Here is a 12,630-nt window from a genome sequence, read left to right as displayed (position 1 = left end):
TTTTGAAAAACGAATTGCTTTTAAAGTCTCATATAGTTAAAAACGTATATGATTGCAATTGCACATCTAAATTATAATTATCGTAATCTTACAATTAATTCATATTCTTTCAACCTAGGCTTAAACTTTGTTGTTGTTGTTTTTTTTATAAATTTCATGCATGAACATAATAACCATCTCCCTAATCGAAACTTTGTTTTCACACACCCACACCTAACACAAACATACCAAACACACCATATTCCTTTTTTTTTTTTTTTGGTTTATGTACATGTAAATAAAAAGCATAACATATGTATAAGTAGACATGAAAAGCAACAAGTAATTATTATTTTCTATTAGTATTAATTTTATTTATAAATTTAAATACAAAAGAAAATTTGAGGTAGTCAAATATTTTAGACACTATTTGAAGAAAATTGCAAGGGACATAAGCAAGTATAAAGTTTTCCTATTTATGATATTGGTTGCTGCCCTTGGCATTTTTTGTACTTTATGTAAACATAAATAAAAAGCATAACAAATGTATAAGTAGACATGAAAAGCAACATGTAATTATTATTTACTATTATTATTAATTTTATCTATAAATTTAAATACAAAACAAAATTTGAGGTAGTCGAATGATTTAAACATTATTTGAAGAAAATGGCAAGGAACGTAAGCAAGTATGAAATTTTCCTATTTGTGACATTGGTTGCTGCCCTTGGCAGTTTTGCACTTAAAGTAAATATACCTAAATATGCATACGTTGTTATATTATTATCATATTATTTTCATTATGATTTTTGGTTTATATTTTTCAACACATGTATTCTAGTTTTATGTGGGTGGCTGTGTTACTAATACGATTTGCATTATTTAGAGTTCAGATATTATTTGATGGTCGCTTATGCCCATTACGCATATTAAAATTAGTTTTAAAGAACATTATATTTTGTATATCATGCAATGGTCGTTCATATTCCCATATTTAAATTAATCAATTCATGGAGAGCTTAAAAATATATTTTAAAAAAATATATATTTTTTGAAAAATGCAGACCTTCGCCAACAGTTGCTAACGCCGGATATTGTGATATTTTGGGAATTAGGTGGCCTGAAAAAATATCTACTGTCAACTTAGAGGGAAGAAAGGAGCAAAAATACCTTAGATCAAGATATCAAAAAGAAAATAGAGCTGGATAGGACACACCCTGCGAAAAACAACTACAATAGTCGCCAGGCAGGCACTTGATTCCAATTCGCAAGGATAAAGAAAGGTGGGCTGGCCATAAAAACCCTGGAAGAGGTCGGTCAGTGAAACTGTGAATACTGGAATGACATGGGAGCGGATGGAGAACGCTGCTCAGAACAATGTTTGGTGGAGAGGCTGCAGACCTTAGTTCCTCTTAGAAACTCACAGAAATATGTTTAAGTATAGTCAAACCATGTTTTCTTTAATGTTAGGATTTGAACTATAATCTCACAGAAATATGTATCAGTATAATCAAACCATGTTTTCTTTAATGTTAGGATTTGAACTATAATCTCACAGAAATATGTATCAGTATAATCAAACCATGTTTTCTTTAATGTTAGGATTTAAACTATAATCGCACAGAAATATGTATCAGTATAATCAAACCATGTTTTCTTTAATGTTAGGATTTAAACATCTCACAGAAATATGTATCAGTATAATCAAACCATGTTTTCTTTAATGTTAGGATTTGAACTATAATCTCACAGAAATTTGTATCAGTATAATCAAACCATGTTTTCTTTAATGTTAGGATTTGAACTATAATCTCACAGAAATTTGTATCAGTATAATCAAACCATGTTTTCTTTAATGTTAGGATTTGAACTATAATCTCACAGAAATATGTATCAGTATAATCAAACCATGTTTTCTTTAATGTTAGGATTTGAACTATAATCTCACAGAAATATGTATCAGTATAATCAAACCATGTTTTCTTTAATGTTAGGATTTAAACTATAATCGCACAGAAATATGTATAAGTATAATCAAACCATGTTTTCTTTAATGTTAGGATTTAAACATCTCACAGAAATATGTATCAGTATAATCAAACCATGTTTTCTTTAATGTTAGGATTTGAACTATAATCTCACAGAAATTTGTATCAGTATAATCAAACCATGTTTTCTTTAATGTTAGGATTTGAACTATAATCTCACAGAAATATGTATCAGTATAATCAAACCATGTTTTCTTTAATGTTAGGATTTGAACTAATAATCTCACAGAAATATGTATAAGTATTATCAAACCATGTTTTCTTTAATGTTAGGATTTAAACTATAATCTCACAGAAATATGTATAAGTATAATCAAACCATGTTTTCTTTAATGTTAGGATTTAAACTATAATCTCACAGAAATATGTATCAGTATTATCAAACCATGTTTTCTTTAATGTTAGGATTTGAACTATAATCTCACAGAAATATGTATCAGTATAATCAAACCATGTTTTCTTTAATGTTAGGATTTGAACTATAATCTCACAGAAATATGTATCAGTATAATCAAACCATGTTTTCTTTAATGTTAGGATTTGAACTATAATCTCACAGAAATATGTATCAGTATAATCAAACCATGTTTTCTTTAATGTTAGGATTTGAACTATAATCTCACAGAAATATGTATCAGTATAATCAAACCATGTTTTCTTTAATGTTAGGATTTAAACTATAATCTCACAGAAATATGTATAAGTATAATCAAACCATGTTTTCTTTAATGTTAGGATTTGAACTATAATCTCACAGAAATATGTATAAGTATAATCAAACTATGTTTTCTTTAATGTTAAGATTTGAACTATAATCTCACAGAAATATGTATCAGTATAATCAAACTATGTTTTCTTTAATGTTAAGATTTGAACTATAATCTCACAGAAATATGTATCAGTATAATCAAACCATGTTTTCTTTAATGTTAGGATTTGAACTATAATCTCACAGAAATATGTATAAGTATAATCAAACTATGTTTTCTTTAATGTTAAGATCTGAACTATAATCTCACAGAAATATGTATAAGTATAATCAAACTATGTTTTCTTTAATGTTAGGATTTGAACTATAATCTCACAGAAATATGTATAAGTATAATCAAACTATGTTTTCTTTAATGTTAGGATTTGAACTATAATCTCACAGAAATATGTATAAGTATAATCAAACCATGTTTTCTTTAATGTTAGGATTTGAACTATAATCTCACAGAAATATGTATAAGTATAATCAAACTATGTTTTCTTTAATGTTAGGATTTGAACTATAATCTCACAGAAATTTGTATCAGTATAATCAAACCATGTTTTCTTTAATGTTAGGATTTAAACATCTCACAGAAATATGTATCAGTATAATCAAACCATGTTTTCTTTAATGTTAGGATTTGAACTATAATCTCACAGAAATTTGTATCAGTATAATCAAACCATGTTTTCTTTAATGTTAGGATTTGAACTATAATCTCACAGAAATTTGTATCAGTATAATCAAACCATGTTTTCTTTAATGTTAGGATTTGAACTATAATCTCACAGAAATTTGTATCAGTATAATCAAACCATGTTTTCTTTAATGTTAGGATTTGAACTATAATCTCACAGAAATTTGTATCAGTATAATCAAACCATGTTTTCTTTAATGTTAGGATTTGAACTATAATCTCGACCGCTCGGTACTTGCTGCGATCGGGTCATGTACTATTAGACATCAACGACGGATAAATTGATAAACTATTTCATGCTTAGCACAAAATAATTTCCATAGTGAAGACGTTTTAGTAGAGACAGTGGAATGGTTTTTATAAACAAATGGGCAGCTAACTAGCGGTAATAAGGCAGAGTTAATTTGACATTCTATTGATACACTTGAGATTATTAATATATATATTTGTAAGGTTTGGCATCTTTGGGGGCAGGGTGGCTGGGTGGATGGGCGCTTGGCTTCCGAACCTAGGTTCAAATCTTCGTTAAGGATTTTAAATTTGGGATTTTTAGGGCGCCTTTGAGTCCACCCAACTAAAATGGGTACTTGACTTTAGTTGGCGAAAGTAAGGGTGGTTGGTCCTTGTGCTGGCCACATGACACCGTTAGCCAAGGAAACAGATGACCTTAGCATATTCTGCCCCATAGATCGCAAGGTCTGAGTGAGTGTGCATAGGGTATCCGTGCATCCTTGGAAATAGGCCTCTGAACATGTAGTTTATCTATTCATCTTAAATTCGCTGTCAATCTTCGTCTTTTCATTTCTTTTTTTACGTATTTCTGGAGAATCTTTTCACACCCACATGTCTTCATATTCCTTATTTATCTTTATCTCTGCTGCTGTATTATGCATATAGAAAATGTAGACCGTATAATAGAAATCATAATGTAAACAAAACGTACATTATTGTTATTACATTAAGTTTGAAAATCCCTAATTCTTAATTTTTGTTCCGTAAAAAAAATAATGTAAACATTTCATAATTTTAAAGTTCCTGTTGACCTCCTTGAGCTTGTGTCAGGTCTATGCCAGGCTCTGGCCGGTACCACGGCCTCCACGTCTTTAAACGCTGTCTGATGTCGTTGAACAGTAACCATGGCAACGCCATGACCACGGGTCGAATTGTTTCCAAGGTGACTGTGCTAAAACCAAGAATTATTCTGTTAAAGAAGAAGAAAAAAAAATCAATACGAACAAGGTGTTATATTGAAAACATTGTTATTATCATTGTTGTAGTTAATAATAATAATAATCTTTATTATCCGTAAGGAAATTTGTCTTACAATTTGTGCATTACACCAAACAAAAAACATCATAACTATTAGAAACCAAAGTGTACATTCACACCAGACTCACTCGTAATTTACATGTGACAAAGTTTATATAAGATTGTTCATATGTAATGATTTGATTGCCAGGGGAACAAAAGAGTGTTTGTGTCTGTTTGTCTTTGCTATCGGTGTCTTGTATCTCTTTTGTGATGGTAAAATCACAAAATTCTGACACAAAGGGTGATTCTTTATTTCGAGGGTCTTAATAGCTTTTTTATAGATGTTTGTCTCAAACAACTGCCCAAATGGGGTTTGTTTTTTGCCAATGATTTTACCAGCAGCATACAGGATTCTATAAAGTTTATTTTTATTTTTAATGCTCAGATTGCCATACAAGGCACTCAGTTACTTTGACAGCTGGGAAACACTAGCTCTCGACAGCTTCTCGTGGCGTGAAGCCGTGTATGTTGGAGTCTCAAGAAATGAGGCAAGAAGAGCGACCAGCATGAAAGAATATAGAGTTAAAGAGAGGCTTAGAGATATAGCAGACTTATCCTCATTAGACCCAACTTACCCGTACCATATATGTGGCCGTTTTTTTAAAGCGAGGATTGGATTATAAAGCCAACTTTGAGTTGATAAGGAGTGAGAAATGTGCTCATTTTCAACCACGAGGGGGGGGGGGGAGCTAGAGTGTCAACCTTTAATTTACACAAAATATATCTGCAAGGGATGCAACTAAACATGATATGTAGCTTTCTGTGAGTTACACGAGTCACTTCCCTTGTTATCGACGTTATGGCAATAGCATTTTCTGGAGTTCCTGTTCATTGTTGAGAGATAAGAGAAGACAGAGACGTCACAACCTGAGAAGAAGTCACAGAAAGAAGGCGGCATAAATAAGAGACAGATTTAAAGGAGGAAGAACTCTGAGGGGAGGGGGAACAAGAGAAATAAATGCTGAAAATGCGAGAGAGTCTGTAAGGAAAGAAAGAAACAAATCTGTCCATAATTTTTACAAGAGAAATTCGAAAAGAAAATCGACGCAGGTCAAAATATGCAGCGGTGTTAAAACAGAACTGAGAACTTTACTTAGACTTAGATCATCCTGCGCCGGTTCGAAGCATTGGGCAGCCAGCTGTCTCCACAAAGATTTGTCCCTGGCAATGTCTAAAGCCTCTTCCCACCTGGCGTCCACTGCTCTGAGACCCTTCATGAAAGTGTGGCACCAAGTTATACGAAGACGTCTCTGTTTACACTTTCCTCGCATTGGCCTCCATGTCATCGCAACTCTTATCGTAGTTCATTCTGTCGGAGGACATGTCCCGCAAACCTCACGCAAAACAAAACAAAAACAAAAAAAAAAACAAGAAATCATTACGTGGTACGTTTTTCTTTGCTATCACGAGAAATGGACAGTGTCATCGTGCCCCCACTGTTAAGGAAGAGTGTCATTGCATTATTCCATGTGGATATGTAGACCGAGCAGTGACCTACATGTTTCGCCACGAAGCAGTTCTCTGTCATCTGAGGAATTTTGGTTTCTTTTTCTCTGCCCATTCCTACATTTTATTTTAAATGTGTAATTATCGTTACATTACTAATGTTAATTAATGATCGTCAAACAATGTATAAACAATTTATAAAAGATTTATTGAGGATCTTTGCTTGACAACCTACCTTGTTTCAACTGCTGGTATACCTAGGTCAAACTCCATTATAGTGACGCCGATATCGCACAAAAATGATACAGCCACAGCGACAAGATACGTCTTAGCCTCATCCATTTCAGGACCAGGGCTCAACAGTTCTACTTGCATACCACTAGGGTTCAAACCTGCACTGAACCTACGTCGTTTCATCAGCGCTGCCGCCACACTGACGCCTGCGGCCAGCATCAATGGTACAATCGTGTTTACAATTCTGAAGATGAGATAGGATCTTGGAATAGGACAATCCGCGAAAATAATATACTTATCAGACGTCGTGACCATGGCTGGAATGGTAAGCAGTGAGGCTACCCAGGGAATGAGCAGGACGCCAAGGGTGACCACGAGTTGCTTCAGCTCGGACATCCACACGCTTAACTTTAAGTCCATCAACTGCAGTACAAACACGATGACCATTGTAAGCAAAGTATAGTTGGACACAAAGTCCAGCATGAGCATTATGTTGATGACGGCGTGAAATATAGAGCAGCTTTTGGTGTCAGAGCTCAAAGCAGCAACATCCAAGGGACCTTCTACCAGGCACTGAACGAGATAAAGAACACAGTTGCTGACAATAAGCTTGTTACGCATGCGCGATCGCATCTCTGGGCATGTGACTATAGCAAGAAGCAGCCAGAGGTTCAGTAAAGTTCCAAGAACTATTGTGACAAAGAATATCGTCTTGAATGTAATCAGCAGGTAGGTCATAAATTCAGGAATCTCAAAGTCATCGCCATCGAGGGTCAAGTTGGAAACATTCATTCTCGTTCAAAATAGCTCTAATAGTGGACGACCAACTATCAGAGTATATAGTATCACAGTTATGTTATAGTTCAGAATTAGCGTTCTTCTGTTGAGAATTGTTCTTTTAGCTTTCCGCCTTGGCTAATACACATTTCATTGGATTTCCGCATCTCATTACAAACCAGAATTTTTTTTCATTGAACTTTCAATAATTATCTATAATCAAACGCTCTATTGTTATGGGAAATTCTTGTCCACATCAAGCGTGTAGGCTCTTCCCCAAATATTTGTGTAGATATGGTCAAGCTATCAAACTTTTCATTGTTTAATATGTACAAAGATTGTTCTGCCTTGACAAGGATCTACAAATAGAGAAAATACCTACGTTAGTAGGCTACTATTTGATGCCAAGTTTTAAATTCAAAGAAAATATAAAATTAGTCAAACATTTTTCTCTTTATTAGTTTAGATATATTGCATCAAACTTTCCCCCATTTTAAATCTGAATTTGTGCATTTTGCGGTTGCACTATTGGCTATTTTAAAAGAAAAAGTTACCTAAAAAGAAATTGTTTTAATTATGGTATACGGTCCTATGACAATGTAACAAAAAATACCAGACTTTTCACCAGGAAATATAAACGAAAATTCAATGAACAGAAATTTCGCTAGTGGAAAGTGGAATATGTGTCTGTTTAACTCTAGCTGAGTTGTGTTGGCTCAGTGACTAAAGACGGGACGGAAACCTTCTCTCAGAACACAGAGCCCCCTCCCCAGACGTTCACTAATGAAATGTGACCACAGCTGCAGTGAGAACGCTCTAGGAGCATGGAAACGTACATAGCAAACACAAAATGATAAGAGAAAACTACCATAGGTCTCTAGCATGTACAAGAGATAAACATGGCAGACAGCGCAGAAAAAAAATGTTATCTAAATTAAAGTCCATGAACAGAATCACTCTCACTTCTTAGTTCACTAATCCAAAATAGTGAAGGAATTTTTTTTTCTGAAACATGAATTCGACAAACTGAAACGTTGGGCGATGTAGGACTACATAACCTTAAGTGTGGTGCATTTGTTGTTTTTTTTAAAGTAGCGGTTCCAACGTTATAGTTAGGCTACCCCATCGCTGTAATTCAGGGGCGGACTGACTATATAGGCATTTGGGCAAATGCCCGGTGGGCCGGTAGGACCACAGTAAGCATCTTTTTAAAAAAAATCACGTCTGTATTTTATAAGATAAGGGCGGCATGGATGTCACTAAGGCACGTATTAAATTGTTAAAGGTTTTATAGTATTCTCTTACAAAAGGGGCCCTCTGAGTGACGTATTATGCATGTATACAGCTATCAATACATTATCAAACGTAACATAAACATAGTGATTTTGAGGACAGGTAGACCTATAACATTATGCCTATTGTATAATATACAATTTATGGGCCGAATGGTATAGAAATGCCTGGGCCGATTTTGACACCCAGTCCGCCCCTGATGTAATTTCCTCTAAGTGGCGAACCCAAACTGTATTTTTCGTTCATTGACCTAAGTAGCTGTGCTTTTTGGCGATTTTATAAACTCCTTATCATGATGTATATTTCTTTTAAGCACGACGTCATTTCACTGTTAAATACTGGACGAAGAGAACGCTTCGTGTAGAATAAATGATAATTAAATGGCAAATAAATGATATTTTATCACCGACTTGCATTTATTTTCTTATGAATTGCATTTTATAAAATTCATGCTGAATACTTATGTGACAATTTCATAAGCAAATATCCTAACTACAGTCAGGAGTAAAGTTTCCCTTTCAGACCTTGTGATCTATGGGGCATCTTATTATGTCGCCCACGGTTAACGAGGGAGTCATGTGAGCAGCACAACGACCAACCACCTTTACTTTTCACCAACTAATGTCAGGTACTTAATAGAGCTGGGTGGACTCAGAGGCGCCTTGAAGATCCCGAAAGTAAAAATCCCAGTCTTCACCAGGATTCGAATCCGGGAACCCCAGGTTCGGAAGCCAGGCGCTTTACCACTCAGCCACCGCGCCTCCTACAGTGAACTACAAAGCTGCACCATTCTTGCAACAGATTGAGCAAACAGGCTAAGTTCTGTGCAAAGTTGAGTTTTTGTTTCACCAGGAACAGGAATTCATGGGGCAGTCTTTGAAAGAGCACGACGAATGCAATCGTCTGCATCGAGTCTATTTCTGCATGAAGACATAACTAAATGGCGGGAAAACTCTATTTTGAAAAATTTGATTTTAGAAATGGAACAAAAAAAAAAAGAGCACACATTCAATCAGAACGGGGTTTGACTTTCAGCTTGCATTGCTCTTCAACAGAGCTGGATATAAATGTCAACTGCATTGCTCTTCAACAGAGCTGGATATAAATGTCAACTGCATTGCTCTTCAACAGAGCAGGACATAAATGTCAACTGCATTGCTCTTCAACAGAGCTGGATATAAATGTCAACTGCATTGCTCTTCAACAGAGCTGGATATAAATGTCAACTGCATTGCTCTTCAACAGAGCAGGACATAAATGTCAACTGCATTGCTCTTCAACAGAGCAGGACATAAATGTCAACTGCATGGCTCTTCAACAGAGCAGGATATAAATGTCAACTGCATTGCTCTTCAACAGAGCAGGACATAAATGTCAACTGCATGGCTCTTCAACAGAGCAGGATATAAATGTCAACTGCATGGCTCTTCAACAGAGCAGGATATAAATGTCAACTGCATTGCTCTTCAACAGAGCTGGATATAAATGTCAACTGCATTGCTCTTCAACAGAGCAGGACATAAATGTCAACTGCATTGCTCTTCAACAGAGCAGGACATAAATGTCAACTGCATGGCTCTTCAACAGAACAGGATATAAATGTCAACTGCATTGCTCTTCAACAGAGCAGGACATAAATGTCAACTGCATGGCTCTTCAACAGAGCAGGATATAAATGTCAACTGCATGGCTCTTCAACAGAGCAGGATATAAATGTCAACTGCTTGCTCTTCAACAGAGCAGGATATAAATGTCAACTGCTTGCTCTTCAACAGAGCAGGATATAAATGTCAACTGCATGGCTCTTCAACAGAGCAGGATATAAATGTCAACTGCATGGCCATAATTGGGTCGCGATACACAGGTTGAGAACCGCTGACCTAGAGAAGGAGAGAGAGAGAGAGCTTAACCCCTTGTGACCCATACGATACAATGTCAGTTTGCTGGAGCTACAGTAGCCGTGACTTTTTTTGTTTTTTCTTAAAAAAAAATTAAAAAAAAAATTTGGAAGCTATTTTATATTTAGCAGAATATGTTACTAAACATTTCGTAGCCTACTATTGTTTACACTCGAGCATGTAATCTTATTTTTGAGCGAAGGGAGTTGACCAATGGATATGAAAGCTGGAGGTCACTCTCAAAGGATACACATATGAGACCAAAAGAAAACCCGCTGCCGAGGACAGACGCAGACGGCGAAAATCTAACTCTACCACCTGCAGACAATGGTGGCAAATTATGCAGGTCGCAGCTGGGACTGCGCAGCCACAGATAATACTTCATTCCGCACTGACTCGAAGACAAGCCTTATTATTATTATTATTATGAGAAAAGGCATTATTAATAATGACAACAGAGATCTTGATCTCTAGGCTTACAATTATGACCGAGCTTCTGATGATTGAGGCTTGCATTGGAGAGATTGAATTGAAATAATATTGTTTACATTTATACATTTTTTTATTTTTGACACATTTTTAGTTTATTATTACAGAAAAAAAATAATTCCAAAACGTTATATTCGATGTGTTTCAATACGCTTATACTTTTGTTATGTCTAGTGCTTTGAAGAGTTGGATATTGAATGCCTCATTAGCACAAGGCTTTATCTCCAAGAGATAACTATTTCTTTCAAGTATAACGGCATTCATTAGTGCCGCTGTGTCCCATGACTTTCGTACAAGATTTAGGCCAGTGCGTTTTTTATCTTTGCAATGTGATATTTCAGTCAAGACTCTAGGTCAGTGTTAACGGTACGTTTAAGGCATAGACTTGTCCATAGTAGAGCCTAACGGTACCAGAATCATGGCCGGACTTAGATTAAATAGAAAACAGAAATTTAAGACCGAAAAATACGCAATGAATCATCTTGTATCTACATGAACAGACAAGTTCAATTCATGTAGTGCTGATGGTACGAATGTGCTTCATGGACGATTCATGATCACCAGACGAGAAATAACAATTCGACTTTTCACCAAAAGGAAGAAACAATGGTCTTTTAAAATATGTAGTCTGACAATTTGATCTTAACTTAGTAGGCTAAACATTTGAGAACAAACCTTAAATAATAGTAGAGACTTAGTATAAGTATATATCTACCTGCCAAGCTCTATGTTTTAGATTCAATTCATGTTTCGCAATTTTTTCTCTAAAAAAAATCCTAGATTTCTTTGAGTCCTGTGATAGGCCCCTAACAATCGGAGGTCCAGTGCGGCTGCCAAGTTTGCCTATGCCTAAGGTCGGCCCTGGTAGAGCATGCTAGATCTACTCTAGGTCTACCATCACTTACAATTTACGCCCGTTAAAATATCATGATATTTAGTCAAATTTTTACCGCTGCAAACATATTGTATTCGATCAGTCTTTACTTAAACTTGTGAAAGTTTTAGATCAAACAAACAAATCATTTAACCGTAAACAATTTTCTCCAAGTAATCTAAACTTATCATCATTAATACTGTATAGTAGACTTTATTTGTTTATGTATGGAGTCGTCACAGTACAGTCTAACTTCTATGAGGTGTGATGTTCAGTTAGAATTCTATTTGGACTTAACCTTGTCCCTCCCCAAATATCTCCCTGTTTTTCTTCTAATTCTATTCATTGGGCCATACCTTTGAATTCTCATTGTTTGTGTACAAGGTAGTCCTTCTCGAGCAATCTTCTTGGAACTGACCTATATAAAAAAAATATATGTACCACACAGTAATGAAATGTGGCATTCTGAAAGGTGGGGGGGGGGGGGGGAAAGAGAGAGGAATCTGCCCACCTAATAACATAATCATTAACAACCTGGGCCTTAAGATGAAACTATGATTGCTTAGAGATCTTCCCCCCTTTGAGACAGCATACCATTAGCATGATGTGAAATGGTGTCAGAAGACGGATGCTATGAAGTTGTTAAAGGTGACATGGTACTCCCAAGTTCTCAACCACTACCACTTATTCCTGGCCTTAATTTAAAATCCTTCCACTTGGTCAAGTTGAAATAGACCTTAGGCTCCAGTCTTTATGAACGCTGTTAAAAACGGATTACTCTCAGTACAGGCACAGACACTTGAATCTAAAACAAGAACACTATTGCTACA

At 35.4% G+C, this 12,630-nt stretch overlaps 1 protein-coding gene across 1 annotated transcript; it reads right to left on the bottom strand.

Annotated features, from left to right (window-relative positions):
• Window positions 1-4,295: 4,295 nt before the first annotated feature.
• LOC106057788 (uncharacterized) lies at window positions 4,296-7,609 on the bottom strand. Its single transcript, XM_013215111.2, has 2 exons — window positions 6,471-7,609; window positions 4,296-4,679 (listed from the first exon to the last, which is right to left on the bottom strand). The coding sequence occupies exons 1-2, from the start codon at window positions 7,259-7,261 to the stop codon at window positions 4,505-4,507; spliced, it is 966 nt and encodes a 321-aa protein (XP_013070565.2). The 5' UTR covers window positions 7,262-7,609; the 3' UTR covers window positions 4,296-4,504.
• Between the last annotated feature and the right edge of the window lie 5,021 nt (window positions 7,610-12,630).

Source organism: Biomphalaria glabrata, chromosome 2 (genome assembly GCF_947242115.1).
Source record: "Biomphalaria glabrata chromosome 2, xgBioGlab47.1, whole genome shotgun sequence".
Lineage (NCBI taxonomy): Eukaryota > Metazoa > Mollusca > Gastropoda > Planorbidae > Biomphalaria > Biomphalaria glabrata.
The sequence above is the reverse complement of the archived record's forward strand: the minus strand, read 5'-3'. Positions and strand labels throughout refer to the sequence as shown.

Coding starts and splice junctions, on each gene's coding strand:
- LOC106057788 (XM_013215111.2), bottom strand. CDS start 7,261: ATGAATGTTTCCAACTTGACCCTCGATGGCGATGACTTTGAGATTCCT. Junction 4,680..6,470: donor ATACCAGCAGTTGAAACAAG/GTAGGTTGTCAA, acceptor CTTCTTTAACAG/AATAATTCTTGGTTTTAGCA.